The sequence below is a fragment of the Protopterus annectens genome, chromosome 14.part0, assembly GCF_019279795.1.
Source record: "Protopterus annectens isolate FY-2018-M chromosome 14.part0, PAN1.0, whole genome shotgun sequence".
Lineage (NCBI taxonomy): Eukaryota > Metazoa > Chordata > Ceratodontiformes > Protopteridae > Protopterus > Protopterus annectens.
In genome coordinates this window covers 407,802,115-407,829,739 of record NC_056748.1, presented here as the reverse complement: position 1 = coordinate 407,829,739, position 27,625 = coordinate 407,802,115, and the positions used below count along the sequence as shown (strand labels likewise).

At 40.3% G+C, this 27,625-nt stretch overlaps 1 protein-coding gene across 1 annotated transcript in view; it reads left to right on the top strand.

Annotated features, from left to right (window-relative positions):
• DOCK1 (dedicator of cytokinesis 1) overlaps positions 1–27,625 on the top strand; it is a gene marked incomplete in the record, with an annotated part of 4,741,214 nt that overhangs the window by 1,033,968 nt on the left and 3,679,621 nt on the right. Inside the window, 1 exon segment of the mRNA XM_044056178.1 lies at positions 3,912–4,015. Coding sequence (XP_043912113.1) covers positions 3,912–4,015 — 104 coding nt within the window.

The window sequence follows — 27,625 nt, the reverse complement described above, 5'->3', positions numbered from 1 at the left end:
TCCAGGAGCTTTGGAAGTTATCTTTTAGATCTTTTTTGAAATTGAGTGTGTTGGACATCGTTCTGATAGGAGTAGTTTGTTTCATGATAAGGCAGGAAGGTAGCTGTTTAAATTTTCGCCTGTTGATCTTTCGTGCTTGTACATTTCCAGGTGAAGTTAATCAGAACTCTTGAGAGTCTGAGTTGGAATATATTGAGAGATGATAGAAGAGATACCTGTTCAGGAGGTGGATTTGTTGAGAATGGAATGAATGTTGAGTAGTTGAGGAAGTAGGAACTGGTGTAGGAATTCCAGGCGATTTAGAGATTTGACCAAGATGCGGTGGCATAAGTTAGATGGCTGGTTAGCATCTAATTTAGTTACTTTGTTTTAAGTGATTTTGAGCTTGAATTTTAGGGAGGATTGCAGGTTAGTTAAGATCCGTGTCCCATTAAAAAGACTGAGAAGAAGGTAGGCCTAAGTAAGAGAGAGAGTGTCTGTAGTGTTTGGTGAGGAATATTTTATCTCTGTATAACAAAAGCTGTTTTTGGTTTGTCTTATTGATGCACTGATGTACATGAAGGTCAGGTTTGTGTAGATGATTGGGAGCATTGCAGGTTAGTTAATATTTGTGAGCCAAAAAAGACAGTGAAGATGGTAGGCCTAAGAAAGAGAGAGAGAGTCTGGACTCTTTGGTTTGGAATATTTTATCTCTGTATAGCAAATGCAGTTTTTGGTGAGTCGATTGATGCACCGATGTACGTGGGTCAAATTTGAGTTGATAATCAGTTTTGGCACCAAGGAGCTTTATGTGTTTCCACGCTATTAAGAAATGTGATAGAAAAAGTAGTTTTAAAATGAGCGAGCGATTTAGGGAGGAATAGGTTTGTTTTAGGATCAAGAATTGTTTGTTTATTATTAAACCCATTTTCGACAGAGTTTAGAGAATTTTGAATGTGCAGGTCAGCAAGATTATCAAAGGTAAAGATCATCCTGGAGTCATCAGCATTTTGTGTAAGAGAATAGTGAGGGCAGGAGGGTGTGTAGGCAGTTAGAAAAGATGTTGAATAATAGGGGACCAAGAACTGACCCTTTAGGAACTCCTATTTTAATAAGGAGAAAGGGAAATTCCTATTTCTAGGCACAGTTTAGTCCACATGGGATGTCCTTTATTTTGGAGGTAAACTACATGACTAACATGGTTTACTAATGTATCTTGGAAACGACATCGGTCGTCCAGCATGTGGTCGATTTGCAGTTTCCAAGTTGGCAAAATGTCGACATGAAATTGACTATATTGCAACGAATGGGTAGTTTAGGTCCATAATTTGGTTTTGACATTGTGCAGGGAGGTCACACATCAATGAAGAACAGGGAATTAGCCCATTTCTTCATTGTACTGCTCGGAGTTGGTACATTTAATGTGCAGGGGGTGTGCAGTCTCCCTGCAAAATAGAATAAATGTACCATTGACTGTAGAGTTCAACAGTATGTTAATGTGTATAACAGGAAGTAAGTGACATCACCTCCTGTTATATTGAACCACAGTGATCGATGTATTCATTTTGCTTTGATTTACTTTTCAGAATTTCAAATTTAGCAATTCAGGTCGACATTTTAATTGGTCAACTGAAGCTGGTTCAAAATTATAGTAGTAAACCAACCAACATACTGTTGGCAACAGTAAAGAAAGAGGACACACAAACTTGCATGTCCCTTATCTGAAGCTAAAATAAATAACCTTGTGTGGTAGAATTTTGCAGTACTGTTCACTACAGTGTACAGGTTTTGCACTACCTCTTTGATAATGTTCCCATCTATTTCCATCATTTTTGTCATGTTTTTGAGTAGTGTCCCACATTCTTATTGGAAGCAGGGACAGTTATGTGCTATTTGGTATTCATATTTAATGCTGATTAGATGCCCAGATTTTTAGCTGGATGCACTTGTGTTCCAAGGCCCTTTATTCCAGTTTCCAATATCTGTAGGTTGAGGTGTATGCTGTGGAGGTGAAATACAATTGTGGCAATGCATGCTTGGTTGGAGTAGGCTGTATGAAAGTAGATGACCCTCTTGGCATTTGCTTATTTTAAACTGTCACTCTCTAGCCTTGTGGTGCTAGTGTGCATTTGTGAGACATAAGATTGAGTATGTAACTGAAAAACTAATATGCACAGACAGATTAGGCATAACTGCTAATGACTAGCTGCCTACTTCTCCATTCGGCTGCTTCCGTTAGGGGTTGTTACAGTGGGTCATTGGTCTGCAGAACTAGTGGCAGTAGAGTTTTATAATGTCGAGTTGCTAGCCTCATGCCCAATCTTTCTTAGAAGGCACACGCACACAAACATATACACACCGAGGGCCAATTTAGAATGTCCAATCCACATGCAGCATGTTTTAGGATTATGGGAGGAAACTGGTGCACCTGGAGGAAACCCTCACAGACACAGTGAGGGGACATGCAGACTCCACACAGAAGCCACCTCAGCCAAGAATCAAACCAGAGAACTTCTTGCTGTGAGGTGACAATGCTAAACTGCTGTGCTCCCTAATGACTAGCTGCTTTCTGCTGTTGGCTTATGGTTTTGCTTTTGCATTACTAATGTGATTGTTAAGCAAAGTGCAATGTTTTAATGTGTGACAACTGTTTGCAACAACATTGGCATGCATTACAGGATTATCCTCTTACAGAATTCCCAATTGTCCATAGAGTTGCCCATGACTGCTTGTTGGGGGTTGCTTGGATGTAAGTAAATGACCCTGTTATCATTTGTTCATTTCAACAGTCATCTCTTAAGAAAATAAGGAATAATGCAAGGGAGAATGAAGGGTGGCTACGGTGGTGCAGCTGTTAGCATTACCACCTCACAGCAAGAGGCTCTCTGGTTCGATCCCCAGCTGGGGTGCCTTCTGTGCGGAGTCTGCATGTCCCCCCTGTGGTCGCGTGGGTTTTCTCTGGGTGCTCTCGGTTTCCTCCCATTTCCCAAATACATGCTATAGGTGGATTGGACACTCTAAATTGGCCTTAGGTGTGAGTTTGTGCACCTTCTGTGGAAGGTTGGGCGCCAGGCTGGCAACTCGACACGATAAAACTCCACTGCCAATCGTTGTGGCAACCCCTAACCAGGAAAAGCTGAAGGAAGAAGATGATTATTTGATAATGAAACATTGATTAACATAAACTGCTTTGGATATGAAATTTAACAGAAAATCACTAATTAAAACAAACTTTGTAATTTGATATATTCTATTAAGTCATCAGTATCTGAGTTTTACTGGTTCAAGCAATTATTTTAGCTTGCATTGTTGAAGTTATAATGAGGTCTTTTGATTAGTTGGTCCTTTTTTATGTATTTAATACTTGGTATGAAATCAATTGTAGACTTTGTATTTTAAAAATAATGGTTGAACCTAAACATATTTTAAAGTGCTGCCCACTGGCCACCTACGTTGAAGCTGGCTTTATAGCATATTATAGCCATATAGCAACTGTGCTATTGAATTTATCTTAAATGGGGATGCATTAGGAGTATATTGGTATTAGTCATTGACTGTAGTATGTTCTATAATGCTCATGGTATGCAAAATGGTTTCTCTTTCCACTTAAGTGTGCTAGTCACTATATTCATGATTCTAATGGGAAATGATTTATCTCTAATAGAGGAATTGGCCTTTTTACCATTAGTATCGCATTTTTTTGCAGTGAACATTGTGTGTTGATTGTTGTTGAAAGTAAGTGATGTATGAATTTGTGTGTGTGTATATATATATATATATATATATATATATATATATATATACACATATATATATTTTTTTTTATTCAGATTGGCATAATTTTCCTATCAAACAATTTTTCCCTGCCTTTAATAAGTTTGAACCAAGTGAAATGAACAGTTGTGTTTATATTGTTTGCATTTCTTTTTCAGCTAAAGATAAATCTGAGAAAATATTTGCCTTGGCATTTGTTAAGCTGATGAGATATGATGGAACAACACTAAGAGATGGAGAACATGACCTCATAGTTTATAAGGTACTTTTGATGTGTTCCTTATTTTGTAGGATATAGGCATTAGTTAAGTCCTTCTTTTGAATGCATACTGAGTGCATGGATACATCTGGATTTTTAATAGTTTAGAAGGAACAAGTATTTTATATCTGATTTTTTGCAATATAGACAATTTCCTAAGATAGTGATAATGCAGGTCTTTTAGCTGGCAGGGATATGCTGTATGGAAAGAACGTTTTATTACCCAAAAGATATTAAAATAACACCTTCAGATAAAGGTCCATGTGATATGCTGTCTAGTCTTGCTCATTGATCCTAGGTTCTTTCTGTGTTCTGTTGAAGTACAGCCAGCAGTTTACAGTAGTAGTTTAATGTACTGAGTTGTAGTCAGCTGGAGCTGTTGATTTTGAAATTGTTCTGTGACAGTCTAAATCACCATGAATAAACTAGTTTATTTAATTTTGCTTTTGGCTTAACATGTAAAAATGTTGACTGTTAACTGGCTTATGGTACAGAAGCAGTGCAAGTGAGCAGTCCCCCACTGATCCATGTTCAGCGATAAACAGAACAAACTGCAGAAGACTAATAAGCAGTCAGTGTCCTGTGCTAATACTGCTTGATTGGTCAAGGAAGTGGTTCACTCTGATATTAATAGATGTCCCTCCATATCACTGTTGCAGTATTCTTCACCTAAGGGATCTCCTGCTAAAGACAGCCAAATGTCCAGCTAGTATACCAAAGTCTTTAGTTCTTATAGGCACTGTACGTAGCACACATGCTCCCTGCACAAGGGCATAAAGGTGAGGTGCAGATGCACACACTCAGAACTTCTTTAATGCCAGTCCAAACACCATTATCGTACATCTGTCTTAACACGCTTCTACTGTGCTGGTTTTTCAGAAAAGTGCACAGTTTTTTTTTTTTTTTTACTATATTTTGGTATTGTGTTCATGTCATCCACAAAGGGAAAATGTCAGTGTGGGAGGCATATTCCCTATAAAGACCATCGCAACCAGAGTCTTTTTTGCTTGGGTGCTTCCCAAAATCGTGAGTGGTGCTCTATCTGCCAGGCATCTATGTTTAAGATCCTACATAGTCACCTCTTTTTTTGTCCATATGTCTTGAGAACCAGTGGCTTAATATGTTAGTTAAGGGTGCTATGGCAGAATGCTGTCATCCTGAGAGCCAGCTGTCTGCCAGAAAGAAGGCCAAAACATTCAGGCCTGGTCAGGCTATCCATCCTCTTACAGATGTTTCTCTAGAGGCTAGTGAAAGCACTGAAGACTGTCCTGTGCTTGTTTTGGATGCTTCTGCTGTGACCCTATTTGAGGCTGCCACAGATTTGAATTCTCACATGTCCTTGGAGGCTTTTCCAATATCTGCACCTGATGTGGAGGGAGAACCAACTGATATCTGTGGGACTAAGTGGGATTCCTCAGATTTTATTCAGGGAAGAAATTCCTGCTACCATTTTTGTGTCATGTCAGGGGACAGAAGTCTGAAAATTTTCAGGTGTACATCCCATAGAAAAAGAAAACGAAGATGAAGCCCGTTTCCCTTGTTGTAAAAGATCCCCAGTGGGAATGGCAGAATTTCTCTTAGGATTTGTTTAATGCTTTGATGGCCTTGAAGCTACCTCAAGAGATCTCTGTTCCTGTTCTCCCTTTGTTTTCCACCCCTGTTAAGAGGCCTAGAGAATTAGATTCTGGAGATGAGGATCTGGACTCTGGAGAAGACTCAATGGCCTTTTCTTCCAAATTTCTTCCTCCCTGGACAACTGTTCGGAGGAAAGGATTCTTTGAGTCCAGACTCCCCCTTTGAAGATTTGTCCTTCAGGGATACTGTTGCCTGCATGATGGAATATTTAAGTGGGTCTGTTCCCAGGTCTTTGATATTCAAAAGAGGTACTGTGAGCTCCTACAGATGGAGTCTTCCAAACCATCAGCTGTGCCTGTTGTTCTGGCTGCCCTTTTGGATGCCTTTTCTGCAGCTTCTGTAGCCCCTGACTATAAGCCTCCTGCACCCTAAGTAGCCTGATAGGTTCTACAAGTTTTCTGAGGACTATAAATTTCTTTGCAAGTGCTCTTCTGCTGATTTCCACTGGTATCAGTTTCTTCTGACAAGCCCTCTAAGTTGTTACTATCTACTAAGCTACTTCATTGTTATTGGGATAGTAGAGCTATGGAAAGGTTAGGCAAGAAGGTTTACACTGCTGCCATCTTGCTCTTCAGGGTGATTAACTACCAGACTCATATGACCAGGTATGATTTGACCCTCCTAACCCAGGTTTCTAAGGTGATTTCTGACCTTCCTGATTCTGAGGAGAAAGCTTCTGCCCTTTCCCCGTTAGGCTGCACTTCTCAAGTTGCCTGTCACTCAAAATGCAGCTATTATTCAGCTGATGCCTCTTCCAGGGCTGCTGCCTTTGGTTGAGTGATGCTGTGTTATTCCTGGTTGCATCTTAAAGCTGTGCCTGATGATATCAAGGCCAAGCTTTGGGAAGCACCTCTGGATAACAGAAGTCTTTTTCAGACTGCTACCAACTTAGTCTCTCCAGGATAAAGGTAAGGTCTTGCAGGAATTGAAGCATATTTTTGTTCATACTATTTTCATGTTTCAGCGAAACTATCCTTCCAAGTCTGCCTTTGTTAATAGACAGACTCGCCCCCCCCCCCAAAAGTAAGAAGGGTTCTAGCTGTGTTCCTCCTGCTAAGTCTACTCACTTCTTCCTCTCAGAAACCTTTTTCTCAGGATAAACCTGGTTTTAGTTGATGATTGACCTTCCCTTCCTCTTGGCTAAGTCCCTTTGTCTCTCCTACTTTCTTATCTCTTCTAAATTGGCATCAGATCATCTGAGATTCTTGTTTATTTCATGCTTTGGAAATCCTTTCCTCCCTTTTCTGTCATTCCTCATCCTCCTTGACAATGGCTTCCTCTTTTTCCGGAGGTTTTGCATTCCCTTTTGGATCAGGACGGTAAATCTCATTCCAGCCACCGGGGTGGGGATAGACTTTTTACCCAAGAATGTTTTTGGTTCCTCAGGAGTGTATATGTATACCAATTTTAGATCTTTCTCTGCTCAACTCCTTTTTCAAGATTCCTTTTTTAGGATGTTGTCCCTTCAGACGTTGTTTCCTCTTCTTCCCCAGGCCTTCGTGGTTTCTCTAGATCTCAAGAATGAATACCTTCACATCCCAATTCACCATCGGTTCAGGACATTTCTGTGCTTTTCTGTTTGTTTCTTGCATTTTCAGGTCTCTGCTTTGTCCTTTGGCCTCTCTACTGCCCAAAGGGTATTCTCCAAATGCCTTGCTCTTATCACTTTTTTTGTACGCTTCAAGGCATACAAATTTTTCCCTACATAGATGTTCTCGTCTTTAAAGCTCCTTTTCCCAGCAGTCTGCTGCAGGATCTCCATCTTTCCTGTTCATCTGTTACACAGTCTGGGGTTCACCATAAACCTCCAGATGTCAGTCCCGATGCCTTCCCAGGATCATATTTTCCTCATTTGCAGTCTTCAGACTGTTCCCATGCTGGCATCTGTCTCTGCCCCCAAAGCTGTCTCTGACAGCTTTTTTACATTCTGTTCTTCCTTTGTCATGACCAGGGAGTTTCTCAGGGTTCTGGGATTAATGGTCACCACCATGCTCCCTCTCACCAGGCTCCATTTGAGAAAGTTGCAGTGGTTCTTCAAATCGATGTGGCTTCAATACTGCCACCCCTTTGGGTTCTTCCTTGTCCCAAGCTTGAGCTGCACTGCTGGATTTGGCAACTCTCAAGCCAGGGCTTCCCTTTCAGGCTCCAATTCCCTCTCAGGACCCGTCTGTGGATGTCTCAGGTATGGGATGGGTAGCTTCTTGTGGCCCCTTAAAGGTCCAGGATTTCTAACCCTCCTCGCCAGAGATCCTATCATATCACAATAACAGATGAGGGCTCTGACTTTGGTTCTGCAAGCCTTTCATTCCCTTTTTCATTCCCGGACCCTCAATCTTCATGGACAATACCACAGTGATGTGGTATGTCAACAAGCAGGGGGGGCACGAGGCCCCATCTCCTTTGCAGACTAGCTCTTCAGGTCTGGGATCTAGCTATCCATTATCAGATGACTGTTCAGGAGGTTTACATTCCCACAGAGCACATTCTCTTAGCAGATTCTTTGAGCAGGTCCAGAACATAGGCTTACAAATGGATGCTTCAGAGAGATGTGTTCCTGGACATTGTCGTTTGGTGGTGGGGTATTCCTCAAGTAGAGATTTTGCCTCCCCTTTCAACAGACAATCATGTGTTGTGTTTCAGTCCCAAGTCCTCTGGTTTGGAAAGTGGATGCACTGTCTTTTCCTTGGAAAGGACTGTTTAGGTAGTCCTCTATTCCCACAAGTTATGCACAAGATCAGGCAGGGCTCTCCTACAATCTTGCTGGTGACTTCCTTTTAGACCAGACAACATATGTTCCCCCTTTCTTTCTCACTTGGTCAGGGGCAGCCATCACAAGTTACTTCACCAGGTGGATCTTCACTCAAGACAAGGTGTCTCTTGTCCATTTTTTCTTGTCTACTCTTCATCTGACACTGTGGTGATGGGGTTTTGATCCCTTTTAGGCACCTCTTTTTTGAGGATGTGCTCCTTTAATGTTATTGCAGGCTACCTGAGAATTTACATGAAGAAAATCTACTTGAACAAAATTAAGTAGCATGAATGAACTCTCTTCATCATAGGTTTTTGTATGTAGTATATGTTGTAGTTCTATGTTGCTCTAGCATTGCTGTGTATTAAATTGGCATGCTAGAGTATTTGGATCAACAGGCATAATAACTGAGTATGGTTGAAGGTAGTTACCAAGCTCTAGATTGGAGTGTACCCTGATTTGTATCTTCTGTCTTCATGAAAAGTATGATACTGTTATCTACAGACTTCTTTATTGTACTCCCAACACATTACAGACTAAAATATTTTTCTGTTCAAGATCAGTTATGTCAACATTTGTTCATTACATTTGAGCTTCCTTGATTCTTCTGCTGGCACAATAGTAGAAGAAGAGATGAGATGCACAAAACTCCTCCTTCCCTCAAGAACACCAAAATAAAACTCCAAGTCGCCAAAATGTAAAACGAACAAAATGTATTAGGTTTAAGCTTCTCCCAAGTTTTTCGTCGGTTACAATAAACCAACTTCCTCAGAAAACTCCTAAGAGAACTAAAAGCGGAAACAACGTCACTCGATCACTACCCTTTAAATACCCGCACATCTCATCTATACAAGAATATACAAAATATCATTGAATACATATTAAAACTCCTCAAAAACATTATATTAATCAGAAAAAGTGACCCGATTGATTAAAAACATATAAAAATAGTAGATGTTACTTATTTGATGAGCCAGCATGTTGTTAATTTAATGAATGTAAATGATGGAATTTTAATGTCACATCATGCAATAAATCAGAATAAAAATAAAAGTGAAAATAAACCATCAATAACCCCTGGGTACTTTACTCATCTGATGCTACTACCGACTACAAAACAACTACTACCGAATGCTACTGTACAATCAAATAAAAAACTATCCTATTTGTAATTGTATGTATATTTATAATTAAAACTATTATCTATATTTTACTTGTGTATGTATGCCATAATGAAAATCAATAGGTACAATAGATACTATCTAGTTAAACTCTTAAGTTTCAATATACATGATATAGATAATTTGTCATTGATGCCTGGATAATGGCACGCATCCAGTCTAAGTTGCCAAACCAATTCTGTCCCTTCGAGGATTAATGAATCAGCTCCCCCCCCCTGCCATCCGATCGAACTTGGTCGATGGCTAAGAAGGAAAATTAATGTAAAGGATTTTCCTTTACATGCTTTGCTAAAGCATTTTCCACCTTACCCTTCCTAATAGCGTATAGATGCTGGTAAATACGCTCCTGTAATTTTCTTTCGGTTTTACCGACATAGAAGACCGGGCAGTGGGAACACTTAGCTATGTAGACAACTCCTGTACTAGAACAATTAAACCTACCATGTATTCTGTATTTAGACTTCCTTATAACAAAGGACGACCCCACTGTGATATGTGCTTACAATAACGGCACATATTGCATTTAGACATGGCTGCTCTTACTTCCAGGGACCTGGCCTTAGATTCCAGAATGTTTTTGAGGTTTTGACCCCTTCTGAAAAGTATTTTGGGGTATTCCATACCGTTCTCCCTGAATAACCCCTCCTGCATAATGAAACTCCAGGTTTTTTGTATGATAGAAATAATGGCCTTCACATCCACATTATAAGTTAGGTTGAAACATCTTGGCTATTGGATTGAGTGTACAGTTGTCCTCAGGTGTTTCGAAAGGGTTTAAGACAGGCGCATAAAAACCTGACACCCGCTTGTTATGGACTTCACAAATTACTTCCAAAATCAGACATGCCTGATGACCTTTTTTGAGGAAAAGACCCTTCATGAATTTACATTCGTCATAGAAGTCACTATCTCTAGTCACTATTCTTGAAGCTGTCACCAGTTGGCCCTTTATGATGGATTTCTTCTGGGAAAAAGGGTGACAACTGTTGAACTGCAAGTAACTATTTGAAAAGGTTTCCTTTCAGTGAATTCTAGCTATATAGCAGTTAGAACTTGTATCTTTTGAAAGATCTACATCAAAGTATGAAATCCTGTCCCTTTCCACACTAAAGGTGAACTTCAAAAAGTCAGTGGAAGAGTTGAAATGGTTTAGGAGCTGATCCACTATTTCACCATCCCTTTTTAGGATGATAAATCAGTATTAGAGGAACATTGATTCCTAGCCATCTCTGAGTAGGATGTGGGACTTCCCTGATTGTTCTGGTTGCCTTTTTGGCAGAAACCTTTACATTTTTAATTATGAACATTTTACAGTTCAGCGCTCTCTAATCCTAAGATGCTGAAAAGCTACCAAATGCATTTGAAAAGGCAAGCCTACTGATTCCCACAACATCTAAGCCAAGACTGGTAATTGCCAGAGAGCCCGTGGCCCACTCCTCAGGATCCACCTTGAGATTATTGCTGCTGTTTTCTTCCTGGTGAGAGAAGAAGCAGAGTAACACTTATTCCCAGCTGCATGCAACTGCAGTAGACCTGCCCGTGTAGTAGTTGGTAGGCAAATCCCCTCTGAATTCACTGCTGATTCTATTCTTTTTATTCCTTGTAATTCATGAGAATAAGTAGTAACATCACTTCCTGGACCCTGTCTATGTGAGTTCATAGTCTGCTTTTCTCATTCTTTGTTAGATGCTTTATACTATTTACTCATGATACAGCAAAGCAGTTGTCTCCTGCTTCCTGAAAGGTATTTACTTTTGTCCTACACTGATGCAACATTTACTCAGTTTGGAGGCTAACCTCTTACATACTACATATTTCAGTAGGCAACTTTACAACGCATCACAGCCACCTAACACTGGACTTTCTAATGCCAAGACAATAAATCATTGCTTAAGCCTCCTAGACACCACTTAGTTAAACCTCAGCTATACTGTACCTCACCCATAAATGCACCCTTACAAGCACCTTCACTCATACCTCTGACAAGTCTTTGGTTTTAAGCCTGTACTCAGAAAAAATTGCAGAGGATGTAGTCTCACATCTCAGTGTGCTAGTAATTGACTCCTTAACAAGACATACTGATGTTTCAATCACCTATCAGTTTTCTGGAAATCTTATTCTAAAATAAAAACCATGCCTAGTGGTTTTTTGATTTTTTTTTCTTTACAGCTCCTTGGATCAAATAGTCCAATTCCCAACCAAAGGTAACATAATTGATCTCACCCTAACAAATAGTGCCTCTGTTTGCAGCCTTGTAAATGTTAACCTTTGCTTGAGCAAGTCTGACTTCTAAACTGTCATCTTCTTTAAAACTAGTGCCTTCGTCATTAACTCTGCCATACTCAGAAATTACTCCAAGGCCAACCATAATATTACTGATGAGGGCCTGAAGAAATTCAAAAGCTGCTCACCCTCTTCTGACCTAATCACCAAGTGCACAACATAACCTCTGACCCCTGTTTGGTATAACTATAATGGATAGTTCAAAATTAAACCTTCTGTTGTAGAACTCCTGAGTAAGCTAAGTCTAGTAAGAGGAAAAAAATACTTTAATGTAAAACATTCTTCACTTTCCACTATAGGAAGGAACTTGGGCTGGCAAGCCACGAATATGCTGTTATGAAGACTAATTTAGGATATTAACTAAAGAATACCCTCAAGGCCATTTTAACTCTATTATGACTATTATAATTAACCCCCAATACTGCTGTGTGTTCCAGCTGAATGACACCTGAAAACATAGCTGACTGGTTCAGTTCCAAGTTTACCCCTCATGCTCCCTGCCATTTCCCTTTCCTTGAATAACTAAATTCCTTTTGACCCCAAATCACTGTGGGCCAGATTGTAGCATTCTTCTCTCTCAAACCAAAAATAGAATCTACTTGGAACTAGACAGTACACCAGGCCACCTTTTAGTTGGTCTTAAATCTTTTCAGCCTTAGTCAAGAAGTATATACCTCATGAGTGGAGAGTAGCTGCTGTGGTGCCACTTGATAAGGGTGGCAGTACCACAGACCATGCCAACTCTCTTCCGGTTTTCCTTCCAGCATCATCTGTAAAGTCATGAAATGTATCAGTATTAACCTGTTAATGAATTAGCAACCTACCTTAATCAACTTGGCTTCAGAAAAACCATTCATGTCTCCATAATCTGGTTGATTTCTTTCTTTTGAAATGGATAGCATTGACAAGCAGCATTCTGTTTGTACTACCAATGTAGACCTTGCTAAAGTCAGGTACAGTTCCTCATGCTAGCATCGTTGACAAACTCTTTCACCTAAACATAAAACCCAGTGTCATCAGTTGGGTTGCAAACTGTCTGTCCTTTCAAATGTGCAGAGTAAGTGTTGGTAGTATCTTCACATCGGTGCATGTCACTAATGGTGCCCTATAGGGCTCTTTCCAGGGTCCCCTTCACTTCCGCGTCAACTGCCATATGAAAACTGATGGTAGATGTCTGTGGTTAACTAAATTTGCTGATAACTGTAAACTGAATGCTGGTAAGTGTCTGGCATAGATTAAGATTTAAGGTTATGGGACATTGTGTAGTGTCATTGTCTGCTTCCACACAATGGCAAATCTGAGGTCAGAATCTTTCTTGTTAGATGTGTAGTGTCTGGCTATATATATTTTAGAAAATGTTCTCCCCTGAAGCGCACTAAAAACAGAAATAGTTAAACAGGCAAACTGTGTGTGTGTGTGTGGTGGGGGTTAGGTTTTGAGATAGTTTGACATGTCACACTGAAATGCAGATAGAAGTTTATATTGTGAATTTTTTAGCACATATTTGAAAAGGTGTCAGTTTATCAGTATCCGTTTTATTTCACAACTATTTTCATTTATTAAGTGAACACTGTACTGTGCTACCATATTCCTTTTCTTGCTTTATTGGGCTCCCCCAGCCATGTATCTAGTTTTCAATCATAGTGTGGATTTTTATCTTTAATGCATTATTTTTTTCCCAGTTAATGACTTTGCTTGCTTGTTTGTGATTAATGATCTATGTTGCTTATGGACTCCATTGTACTCTTGACAAGCACACACTTGTGGCTTTGTAACGTTCCAACCCTATAGTGTTTTAAGTCCTAGTTACACATTTTATACTGACTGATTATGCCCCCATGAGTCTGTGTCTGTGGTGCTGGAACTTGCAGAGTACTCCTTGGACACTGCTTCTTGACATTTCTTGTATTGTTTTGATTCTTTAATTACACCATTATGGAAAGCCTATAAAACAACTTCAGTCTGTCAAAAACCTTTATCAGATGGTTTTGCAGGATTATATAGAGCATCTCTGGTAACACTTTGGTGCACTGTCGTCTCACAAAAAAGTTTCATCACTTTGTTTCTCAGCTAGGCTGCTTTTTCTGCATAGTCTGCATCTCATCCCTGTGTTTACATAGGAGTTTTCCCAGGGTACTTCAATTTCCTCACACCATACCAAAGACATGGTGAAAGGATTGACAATTCTATACTGCTTGTAGGTTTGTGTGTCTATATGCACTAATAGAAAGGCCTGGTAATCTACATCTGTTCAGTACTTGCCTAGTAAGCTGTGAATATTCATGGGGTCACTGTAGGAGTTGAGTCTGACTTTACAGCAGTGGATTATTGAATGGCAGAGTATTTTATGCGAGTGAAATATATGAGAACAAAATGAGAAAACAGAGGATGCAAGGTGGCCAGCTTGTGGGGGGAAAGTGCAAGGAAACACTTTTTCATAGAAGAAATAGTGGATTATTTATGAAGAAAATCATACTGAGTAACATCAAAGGCAGTAGGAAAATTCAGTACCAAATATGCACAGATTTAATAAATTCTTATGACAGATGGGAAACCTTAATTTGCAAGTTAAGAAAAATTAGCAGATTGTCCAGTGGTGAAGAGAATGAACAGTTTAACTGATCCAAGTATTCCTTATATTCTGCCAGAGCCTGTTTCTGTGTTACCTGCTCCTTATTTAATTCAGTCATAAAATAACACAGGATCACTTGGCTAAGATCACAGCAATAAATGCCCCTGAATAGACTTGCGTTTCTCATTAAAATATTAAACATTCACTTTGAAGTGCTCAGACATTTTGCAATGTTATCAAGGAGCACAATACTATCACAAAATATCATTGTATTTATAAACTTTAAAACCAGCAGTATTACCTATCTGGGTGCGAATATCATACAATGTGATGGTAATGAATAATGTCTTCCATCATTAGCTCCCTTTACCTGTGGCAACAGCCACATGCTTCAACCAGTAGGCTATCTTCCAGTTTAGAACATCAAAGAAAAGTGTTGCCAGCTGTATGGCTGAATGCATAACAGCATTCACCACTTTCTGCCCATTATGTATAACAGAGTAATCTGTTCCAGTGATGCAGTCACGTCACAGAGAGATTAAATGTTGCTTTACATATATCAAATGGAAGTTAAAATAGTTCAGTAAATACCTTAGCCATTTCTTTTCCATTCTTTGCCATCATCAATTCCAAAAGAGTTGAGCTTGGCTGGATGACAGGAAGTTGGAAATGAAGTTTGACACTTGTAAGTATTGCTAAATATGGTGGGTGGTAGCAATATTTCTGGGTCTGTCTGAGTTTTGAAATGAATGAAAGGAAAAGAGAAGCTGGTAATATCAGACATTTAAATTAGTGTGGATGCGAGGAGAGGAGAGCCAAAGTAATCTGTGACTGTTATGTTGGCAGGAACATTAGGTTAAGGCTTTGAAAAGATGCACAGACAGCAGGGGGTATTAAATAAGGGTCTGAGAGTTAAGGAAGATGTGTTAGCAGTAAATTAAGCTGATGATCTGAACATTTACAGCAAATGAGTCAGATGGACTGTAAAATAAAGGTAATGAAGAGATGAATAGCTCAGTCTATTTGTGATGTGGACTAAAGATGTCCTGAAATTGTACTTTGAGAAGAAGGTTGAGATGAGAAATTAGCTTAGAAGAATTGAGAATTGGATAATTAGCTTAGTCTGTCTGCCACCTAGGCTATAAGAGGAATATGGAAACTTGGGATGAAGTAATGGATAAGAGAAATACTTTACTTCAGTCTGTCTGCCAACTAGAATGTTAATAGAATGCAAGAGGTTGATGCCCTTCCTTATCACTATTGTAGTATTCATTCCATGTGAGATCTCCTGCTGAGGATAGCCCACTATCTGGCTAGCATGCCAAAGCCTTTACATCATCCCAGCATTGAGCATCAGACATGAATGATCCTCAGGTAGGTACACAAACTCAGTCGTCAGAACTTTTTTGCTGCTCATCTGAATGCCATGGTTAGACTTTTTCCTGAACCCCTTTCACTGAGTTGGTTCCTACTGAGCCATTTACAAATGAGTTCCCCATTTAGGATCCTTCCTGTTTTTTCTGTGTTTATTCGGAGTTAGCCATACAGGAAGGGAAAATGTCATTGTGGGAGGCAAATTCCCCATACAGATAGACATGAGAAGTGCCTGTCCTGCTTTGGTGCTACATACTACCATACCCAGTGTACCATTTATCAGGCTTTTGTTGCAAAAGTTCTCTGCAGCCGTCTGTCTTTGTTATCCATCTGCCTGGAGAACAAACATCTTAATCCTTTGACCCAGGGTACCATAACCAAAGCCATCCACCTCGAGATACAGCCATCTCTTAAAAAAAGACTAAAAAGTCTTTCTCTTATTCTGCTGCTGTCCAGCTTCTACTGGACTTTTCTCTTGGGATGGATGAAGACCCTAAAGACTGTGTGATGCAGATGCCAGTTGCCTCTGCCACAACCCAGGTAGACGCCAACATGGAACTTTCTTCTTGCACATCATCTGAGGCTGTGCAAATGTACATTTTGGATATTGAGGGGAGGCCACTGCTGATCATTTCCGAAGGGCCTAAGGCGATTCCCCAAATTCTAATTAGTGGAGGTCCCTGGTACCCTTACAGAATCTAGGCATGGCCCCAAACTGCCTAGATTGGTCAAAGATACTGTTCTTGTAATTAAAAAAAGGCAGAAAATTTAACTATGCCACCCACTGCTAATGATCCTTATAAAGAATATCTGGATTTTGCCCTGAGATTGTTCAATACTCTGTTGGTCTTGAAGCTGCAGCTGCCTCACGGATAATCTGTTTCTGCTTCTCCCTGGTCTTCCACCTCAGCCAAAAGGGCTTGAAAGTCAGATTCCTCTGATGAGGAGCCTGATTCTGGGGATGAGTCCTTGACCTATTCCATACAAATCCCTTCATCCTTAGACTATGGGTCTGGGGAAAGAGGTCTCCTTAACTCCTGATTCTCCCTATGAGAGTTGTTTTTGGGGATGTGGTACTTTGTATGATAGAATATTTTAAATAGGATTGTTTGCATGTATCTGATATTCAAAAGGGGTATTAGGAGCTATTAAAATGGAATCTCCTAAACCTTCATCTCTTCCCCCTGTTGTTCTGCCTTACTGGATATGTTTACAACTGCTGCTTTGGCTCCTCACTCTCAGCCTCTGTTCCCCAAGATGCTACGTCACTTTTTAAAGGTGTTTGAAGTCCTTAAGGGCCTTTCCAAATGTCCTCCTTCAGACCTTTCTCTAGTGTCTGTTTCTACAGACAAACCATGTAAGCTTTAATCCTCTTCAAGCTCCTCTCTTCTGATAGACAGTTGAGCTATGGAAAGGCTAGGGAAAAAGTCTGTACTTCTGCTACCCTGGCTTTTAGGTCCTTAAACTGTCACAGCTATATGATCAGGTATGTTCTGTCTTTGTCTCAGCTTTGTGGAGGGGGGTTCTTGTCAGACATACTTGACTCTGAAAGCAAGATGGTTGCCTTTTCTTCTAACTTCCTGTTCTCAGATGGCTCAACATTCCATCAAATGTAGTTGTGGAGCAGCTGATTCATCCTCTTAAGCTGCTTCCTCAAGGTCTGTTATAAGGAGGTATTCCTGGCTATGCCTACAGGCCTTACCAGATGACATTAAGGCCAAGCTATTAGATGCTCCAGACAACCAGAATCTTTTTGGTAGAGCTACTGTAGAATTGTTTAAAACTGTACAAGACAAAAGGTAATGTTATGCGGAAACTTATATTTTGTTTCTCCTATCCCCAAATTTCAGAGAAACTATACTACCAAATCTGCTGTTGTATGTAGGCAGCCTCAGCAACCTTCTAGGGCAAAAGGGATTCTAAGTGCATGTTCTCTGATGAACCCACTCAAACTTCTAAGGGTAAAAATCCCCCTTTTCCTGACAAATCTGCCTCCATCTGGCATAAAACCTCCCCTCGCACTTTGACCAGCTTCCCCTTTCTTTCAGGTGTTCCCTACCTCTCCCTGTTTGTCAACAGATTACTTCAGGTTATTTGGTACTTTCCATTATCAAACACTGTTATTTCATGGTCTGGAAATCCCTCCTCTTTTTCAGGTCTTTCTCAGCCTCCTCCCGATCAACTTCCCCACTTTTAAGTGGGCCCTGCTGGATCCATTGGATGAAAGGACTATTCAGTCTATTCCAGAATCCCAGCAAGGAAAAGGATTATATTTCCATGATGTTAATTTACAGAAAAGAAGGAGACAGGTGAGCATGGCCAGGATGATGACAGGCGCAGTTTTCTTGCTTTGCTACTCTTCCTATTTCTGACAGGAAATTTTATTGTTATAATATCCTAAACCAATTTTTTAAACAAAATCATTTACCTGATACTATTATCTAAACATGTTCTAAATATTTGAAATTTTTCCTGTCATATTAGTCCTTCGAAAGGTCTGTACCAGTCGCTGTGAAATGAGTCATTCAAAGACAATCTCTCAGGACTTGCCTTTAATGAAAGAACTCCAATCTGTTCGTTCTAACATACAGAACTTTCTTTAAAAATTGACAGTTGTTGTTGTTTGTCTTTCGGCTTTTCCCAGTTAGGGGTCGCACAGCGGAACTCCGCTCCGCTAATTAGCAGTAGATTTTTCATGAACGCCGAGGTGCCAGCTCGACTTCCAACCTTCAACGAAGGCACGCCCATTTTTCGCATGTCTTTCGAACGTGACCCAACCGTGGGGAGGACATGCAGACTCCACACAGAAGGCACTCCCCGCACTCAAGCCGAAAATCGAATGGGAGAACCTCTTGCTGTGAGGCAACCACGCTACCCGCTGCACCACCACGGCTTATATGGATAGCAAACTTGACAGCTTTAAAGAAAAATGTACCAAGCAGATGGAAGAGATATACAAGATTTTACAACAGAAAACGTGGATATCTGGAATGGAAGATGCCCTTAATGACATAGAAAGCAGAATATCTGAAGATGAAAACATTGAATTTCTGCTGACAGAATACCTTATTACTAAATAAAAATTGATGACTTGGAGAATAGATCCAGGAGAAATAACATTCGTATTTTTGGACTGCCTGAAAAATAGGAGGAGAAAAAAATGGTCAACTTTCTTACTGCCTTGCTTCTTAAGACACTGTATTTTTCTGAAGCTGTGTTGTGTAGTGTAGAAAGAGCACACAGGTCTCTAGTTTCTACTTCATCAAAAACTAACTCTTCACCAAGATCATTTAAGATGTTCTTGTTTCACTGTTGCAGTCATTACATTTGAGTTATCTGCCTTCAGGTAGCCCTCAGCCGGCCTGAATACCAGAGTCTTGTATTCCTGCATTGGATGCTGTCTGTTATTCCATGACGTCAGGTCATCAGGGGTATAAAACATGCAGCCAATGCCATTACATCAGTCTTTCTTGCCGTGCAGTGCCCGAATCAGAAGCAGTTGGCAAGTGCCGGTCGGCCGACTCCTGAAATTTTTGTTTTGGAGTTATAGAACCGAAGTCTTCAAAAAAGTTAAGTACCCTGTTTTGGATCCTTTTTCTTGCTCTTATCCGATGTCAGTAAAAGTTAACAATTGTCTTACCTGTGGAAAGCAAATACCTCATAAAGATTTTCATTCGTATTGCTTTCCTTGCTTAGGCCCAGACCATGACGTCGCTCGCTGTCGGTTTTGTGCCTTATTCAATCCCCAAACTATTCGTCATCGGTCTAATTTTGCAGCAGGTATTAGAGTACCCGACTCTCACAAGTTCCTCTTCAAGAATCCTACTGCGGATCCAGAGACCATTTCCCAAGGACCAAAGGGCATTAAGGCTAGAGATTCTAGAGCCTTGGACAGATGGGGTAAGAAAGTATACATTTCTGCTATTCTTGCCATTAGGACTTTAAATTGCCAGTTTCACATGTTAAAGTACCAGCAGCGTATTATGGGACTAATTAAACAGAAAATAATGTTGATTCTTGACTGTGCTGAACACAAACAATTACAGGATTTAATGCATTCTGCTGAACAACTTGGTAAACGTACTTTGCAATGTGGTTTTGACTCTTTAGAAGCATCTTGCAGAGCTGCTGTCACTGGGTCTGTACTAAGAAAGCATGCTTGGCTTAAGGAGCAAAACTTGCCAGATCATGTTAACGCTAAATTACTGGATGCTCCCTTAAACCAAGACCGCCTGTTTGGCAGCAAAGCAGAAGTCATCCTCAAAAAGATGGAGGAAAAAGCTATATCTATGCAAACTGTTAACGATTTCCTGCAAGTGCAGCCTCCCAGATTTAGTAGGCATTGGCCTTCAAAGAATTGGTCCTTTCCAGTCTCTTCCAGGCCTTCTCAGTCCAAACCCAGGAACAGCAGACCACCTTGGTTACAGTCTCAGGTTATGCACAGGCCTAAACAGTGGGGGGCTCCCACTTCCAAAGCAGGAAGTAGTAAGACACCCCCCCATGGAGAAATGGTACAATGACTTAACCTTAACCTGCCAAGCCCTGCTCAACTGCATGATCCCTTAGGAGGAAAGCTCGCCCTGCATGCAGAAAACTGGGAACTCATTACCCAGGACAAATGGGTTTTAAGTATAGTTTTCCAAGGATACAGATTCCACTTCCACACCCTACCAATCCCAAACGGTTGGCCAGGCCTACCCCCAAATCAGTGGGCAGAGGCTCAACAGCAGGTTCTCTCTCTCCTAAGTATCAGGGCTATTCAATCTGTCCCAGCAGAAGAAAGGGGACAAAGTTTTTATTCAAGACTTTTCCTGGTACCCAGAATCCTGGACCTCTCTATTCTAAACACGTTTTTGGTAATCCCAAAATTCAGAATGCTAACACTTCAACAAGTGCTTCCTATGCTAGGCTAAGATGCTTGGTTGGCAACCTTAAACTTAAAGGAAGCTTACCTGCACATTCCAATAAGGGAATTTTGCAAGAAATACCTACGCTTCATGGCAGGCTTCATGCACTATCAGTTCTCTGCACTTGCCTTTGGCTTATCTACTGCGCCCGGTGTATTCACAAAGTGTCTAGCTCCATCCATTGCATTTGCAGGCAGAGAAATATTCAAATATACCCATACCTGGACAATTGTCTGATTCAGGCAGAAAGCCAGGACTTGCTATTAAAACATCTGGCATTCATAAAGACGCATCTAACCTCACTGGAGTACACCATAAATGAAAAGAAATCTCACCTAGTACCCTGCCAACAGATTGTATTCCTGGGAGCAAGCTTGAACACAACTTCCCATATGGCTTTCCTCATTCCAGAGAAACAAGTTAGTTTGACAACCTACTTCAAACTACTGGCAACAAAGACCCAGCTATTTGCAAGGAAAATACTGCAAGCCCTGGGGTTCATGGCCTCTTGCAGTCTACTAATTCCATGTGTAAGACTGCATATGACGAAACTACAATGGTATCTAAAAGCTTATGGTGTCAGCATTCTCAGGACCTAGAATCAATGATTCCTACCATTCCTTGTATAAAGACAGAGTTACTTTGGTGGGCAGAGACCTGCTACCACAACAATGGTCTCCATTTCACTCTACCCCGGCTGCCCAAACCCTAACAAATGCATCAGACTATGCATGGGGGGCTCACTTGACAGGGCAGTGCATTCAGGGCAAATGGAACCTGAGACAGATGCACCTACATATCAACCAAAAATAAATGTTAGCTGTACAGAATTCCTTGACAGCCTTCAAGACCACATCCTTCCAGGACAATTATTGGTAAAGACAGTACCATAGTTATGTGGTACATAAACAAGCAGGGGGGAACTCACTCGTACCCTTTCTGCAGACTAGCCATGGCTCTGTGGAGCACAGCCTTGAGCTACCAAGTGCACCTACAAGCTCAATTCCTGCCAGGCAAGCTAAATTCACTGGCAGATGACATAAGCAGAAATCTATTGGACCCACACGAATGGAAACTGGAGCCAAAAATATTCAACCTCTTGAGGAACAAGTGGGGGAGTCCAGAGATGGACCTATTTGTCTCCCCTCAGAACTAACAATTGGACGAATTCTGCACAAGGACTTCCCACAGTCAAGCTTGGAAAGTGGATGCCCTGTCCTTTACCTGGGAAATCCTCTTGGTTTATGCCTTTCCCCCTCTGTCTCTTCTCCCGAAGGTTCTGCTAAAGATCATACAGGACAAGCCAAGGGCAATACTGATTGGACCAGACTGGCCACACCAGCACTGGGTACCCCCTCTTGCACAGTATGACACTGCTGGAGCCATGGCACCTACCTCAGATACCTTCTGTGCTGTCCCAGCAGGCAGGCCATATTCTGCACCCTCAGCTTCAAACCCTGAACCTTGCAGCCTGGCTAATTCCTTGAGCTCTCCAATAGCATCCCTCAGTAAGCAGGTGCTAGATGTCATTCTGGAGGCTAGGAGGCCTAGTACTAGAAATATCCTATGTTGAAAAGTGGAAAAGATACCGTTCCTGGAATCAGACTCAGGGGATGGGCTTAGCAGTGCTCAACTTACCTCATATTCTTCAGTACTTAACAGAAATGCTCCACAAGGGCCTATCCTTCTCATCAATTAAAATTCAGGCTTCTGCCATCTCAGCACATTATAATACTGAACTAACCCTCTTGTCTCACCCCCTGCTAAAGCAATTCCTCAGAGAGGCCAAAAATTTAAGACCCCCCCCCCCCCCCCAGGCGAGCCCCTACTCCAGCCTGGGACCTTAACTTTGTATTGGAAAAGCTCACTCTTCCTCCATTTGAACCAGCTACAACTGCAGAGTTGAAATTCCTTTCCTGGAAAACGGTCTTCCTTCTAGCCATCACTTCAGCAAGAAGAGTGTCTGAATTACAGGCTGTCATGGCAGTGGAGCCTGTCATTATCTTCCATGCAGACATGGTATCCCTCAGGACCAATCCTTCCTTTATGCCCAAGGTGGTGTCTAGTGTAGCCCTACATCAGTCCATTCATTTGCCTACCCTTTTCCCGAATCCACAAAACAAAGGAGAATGAATACTGCACTCTTTGGACATGCACAGATGACTTAGATTTTATTTGGACAGGACTAAGCCTCTCAGAAAATCTGAACAGCTGCTAGTTGGCTTTGCTGCAGGGGCAGAGGGTAAGGCCATTTCAAAGCAAACAATTTCTAAGTGGATAGCCCATTTCATTCATTTCTGCTATAAGCACCATGGAAAACCTACCCCACAAGGGGATAAGATCACATTCCACCAGGGCTGCATCTACCTCTACAGCCTTTCTCAGAGGAGCCCCTGCCAGGGACATCCTAGAAGCTGCTACCTGGAGCTCTGTACATACCTTCACCAAGCATTAACACATGCCTTTTTTTTCTAAATCCAGAGATGGCTTTGCCACTGCAGTCTTGCAGGGCTTAATAGCTGGTCCTAATACTCTTTAACTTCCTCCTCCCTTCCTTAGCTTTGGGTATCAACCCAAACGTAATGACTGCAACAGTGAAACATGAAGAACATAGTACAGTTGTGTACATGTACATAAATGTAGATGTTAAGAGTGTATTCACTGTTGCACTGTGCAGTCCTGGTCCCCCCCCCCCCCAGCCCCATGACTTCTCTTGGCTCTACCTTTCCTTCTTGTTTTTAAGCTTTCTGATGGAGGTGTACCATAACATATAAGCGCTTCCCTTTGTGGGGGCACCTGATATCTGGGGCAAGAAAAACTGGTGTAATTGCATTGGCTGCATGTTTTATACCCCTGACAACCTGACATCATGGAAGAAGAGACAGCATCCGATGCAGAAATCCAAGACTCTGGCATTCAGGCCAGCTGAGGGCTACCTGCAGGCAGATAACCCAAATGTAATGACTGCAACAGTGAATACACTCGAACATCTACATTTATGCTAAGTGTACACAACTCTACTTTCTTCTCATCTCAAGACAAGGAGCTAATACTTAAAACAGCCTCATCCAAATCTTCTATTAAACTGGATGACAAAATTTGATAATGACTGTTGCAATGCTCTGATGATCAAAAGGAATTTTTTTTGCTGTTTATAAAAGAACTTAAGAAAAGACAGTTTAAGGTACATTTGCTCTTTCCTGCCAGGCCTAAAATATTCCTTTCGGATGAAATTACACTTTGAAGATCCAGACTCTGTTTTAAAAACAAAACAAAAAAAATCTAGACCAAACTGAAGATATGGACTTGGAACAACAGTACTTTGAAGAGACAAGAAGTAAATACCAGGAAATCCAATGAGGAAAACAAAAAACAAAAGGACAAATGACTCTTAGCTTTAGTATAACATTTATGTCAACTGTTTTAATAACAAAATTATTTTCCCATGACAGAGTTTACTAGTTCAGTTACTAGAGATACAGGTGAAAGGAAGGAAACAAGGATTCACTTCACTGTAAGTTAAATAAGTCACTTTTTTTCCCATATGTATTGCTAAGCTAATATTCAAAATTTTGTTTTCCATATTAAATGTATACCTTAGCTTAATACGTGTTAAGACATTAACATTTTAACTAATAATAAGCTTTCTTTACCAATATATCCTGGTTTCCTTCATGTATCTTCTTCTTCTTCTTTCGGCTTTTTCCCAGTTAGGGGTCACCACAGCGGATCATCTGTCCGCTCATGATTGGCAATGGAGTTTTGCTGTGTCGTTGCCAGCCCGGCGCCCAACCTTCCACAGAAGGCACACACACGTGCACACACTCACACCTAGGACCAATATAGAGTGTCCAATCCACCTACTGCATGTCTTTGGTATGTGATGACGTCAGCTCTATCAGGGCTTTCGGCCTGTTGGAATCGAGCTCCAAGGGCTCAGTGTACACATTTCCAGACTTTGAATGGATGTACGCGCAAGCGGGGAAACAGTTTTCACAGTTTTTGTTTTCAAATATGGATCTATTCTGCCATTCTCATGTCCAAGGTGAAATCTCTCATCTGTTGCGATGACAAGCGAGAACCGGGAAGACCAGGGTCAACACCAAATGAATAGGAAACATTTTTTCTTATTTCGGCCATGTGTGTGTGTGTGAGAGAGATTTAATACACCTGGTGGCTGTAGAGGTACTCCGGCTCAAACCCTGTACCTTGGATACTAGGTAAAAAGAGCCTAAAGTCCCTAACCACCAGCTGTTCCTCATAAAATCTGTGGTTTTCAGGATGCTTTATGGCAAATCACTAAAGGATTTAATTCACTAAATAATGAATTTGAATTTCAGACTTCATATTCTTCAGAAAATAAATGGTAACACAAAACCTTTTATTCTAGCAGTTTTCTAAGTTAATAACATCAGTATTGCTTTTCAGGATTGTGGCAAATCACTTAAGGATTGAATTCACTAAATAATGGCAGGCATTGAATTTCAGACTTCATATTCTTCAGAAAATAAATGCTAATACAAAACCTTTTATTCTAGCAATTTTCTAAGTTTATAAGCTCAGTATTTGAAATATGTCCCTCTTTCAGGGCTGTATTCCCCCATTATTGGCTTTGTCAAGTTTTTTTTGTGCTAAGAGGTTCAGAGCTATGGTGAGAAGTGAGAACTGAATTCACTAAATGATAGCCATTTAAGTTTCAGTCTTCTTATCTTTCAGCAAACTGCTGATTTTGCATAGTGCTATGTTGCTCTGACTGTAGTACACAGGGTCCTGGTTTCAAGACTTGGCAGTGAAATGCATCATGGTAACACATTTTATTCTAGTAACTTTCCAAAATGTTTGCCCCCCCCCCTCAAAAAAAAAAAAAAAAACAGAAATTGAAAAGTGCGAGAAGCTGTGCAAAGATGCCTGTTACACTTCTGTCATTCTCTTATATACATATATATATATATATATATATATATATGTATATATATATATATATATATATATATATATATATATATATATATATATATATATATATATATATATATATAGTGTAGGTATAGAAGTAGATTTTATGTTATGAACAGTTTTGTCATTATTGGTTCATGCATTTTGTTTCATTGCCTACTGGAAAAATGTTCAGATAATAAATGTAAAATGCACTCTGTCTAACAAGTGTGCTGTATTATACAAGGAATATAATTTAATAGTCAGGAGGGTGTATCTAAGAACACATGTATGCTTCTTATTTTGTGTACAAGGTGCCAGTGATTTGAAAACAGCCCAAAAATAATATTAATCCACCACTGGACAAATGCATTTTTTTTTGGATGTGGTGTAGGTTTCAATGTTGTTTCAATGAATGTGAGTTTCAAGGGCAGATTAGTTTTAATGCCAAGTCTGTTTTCATTGTGAGACAGTATTGCTTTGTTTAGCAGCTTTATTTAGCAGATGTCTTCGTGTTTGTGCATTGTGCTATAAAATGTAAAAATAAAATCCAAATAATCATTGTAGAAGTAAAGCAGTATGTACACATTAGTGTTTATGGTAAATGGGGCAAAATAGGTAATGGGACATTGGAATGGCTGTAGGGGGACTCTGGTGCCATATTTTGGTTGCCTGTTTTTCAGTTTGTTTGAAAGTTGGTATCCCATAATTCATTTGGAGTGGGCAGGGTTACGTAATTATGTATGCAAATTTGATTTTAATCAGTGTACAGATGTGTACCTATTTTTTATGGGCCTTGTCCAGATTTTTGATGTTTCCTGGTTGACCGGTATGAGTGGGGGTGTATACAGTGCGTATGAAGCTGTTTTCTTTTTTTCCCCAATTTTTTTTTTCATATATAGTCTTATCTGTGATGTTTGGTGCTGGTTTATTCATTGGGAAGGGGTTAGGAGAGAGAGATTGTACCAAATAGTTATAACAAAAAATAAAATAAGTGTTGCAGAATAGGTTCTTAAACAGCAGGGCGCAAGTTTTTTTTAACCACTTATACAGCCTTTCTCAGTGCAACATGAATGAAAGTTTTTTTACTGACAGTGGTATTTTCCTCTAACAGAGCAGGCTCTAATAGAATGTTTCTTTCCTGCCCTTTTCATTCAGTACACAAGTTATAGTGTGTGTGTGTGTGTGTGTGTGTGTGTGTGTTTAAGAAATACTGGATAAAATGTTTTATGCTAGATTTTAACACAAATTCAGTGCAAAATATAAGAATGTGTTAATTAACTTGCATTTTTGGTTACATTTGCCTCAAAATTACTATTTTAACACTTGTAAAACTTGTATTTCTCTAAGTTATACATACTACAGAATTCATTTCTTCAACTCAGCTTTTATCCTATGATTTTATATTATTCACATTACATTCTGTTCTATTAATTTAAAGAAGGGAGGAGGATCGTGTTTCTCTGTTGATGTCATCCCCTGGCTTGGTTGACTTCTGCATATGTGGGCAGTACATATGTATGTGTTTGACAGTGGTTGTAGTAATTATCTGTGTCGGTTTCTGTGTGGATGTGCTTTTTGAGAAGGAAGTGAGGAGCTCAAATAAATGGCAATATTAGAAGCTCATACTCTGAAAGTTAATTGCAAGTCTGACACATAGTAGAGGAGGGAGTAATATGAAAGTAATAGCAAGATTTCCATGAAGTCAGACAAAATTATACAGTCATTTTGATAAGCTGGGAATTTGTCTCTTAAAAAGACTGTAGTGGGTATGCTGCCAACCATATGTTATCCCTCAGTACAAATATAAATCTGGGAACATTAGTTATTTTAGACATCATAGTTACTCTCTTGGGCGGCCACGGTGGTGCAGCAGTAAGCATTGCCGCCTCCCAGCAAGAGGTTCTCCGGTTTGATTCTCAGCTGGGGTGCCTTCTGTGCAGAGTCTGCATGTCCTCCCTGTGGTCGCATGGGTTT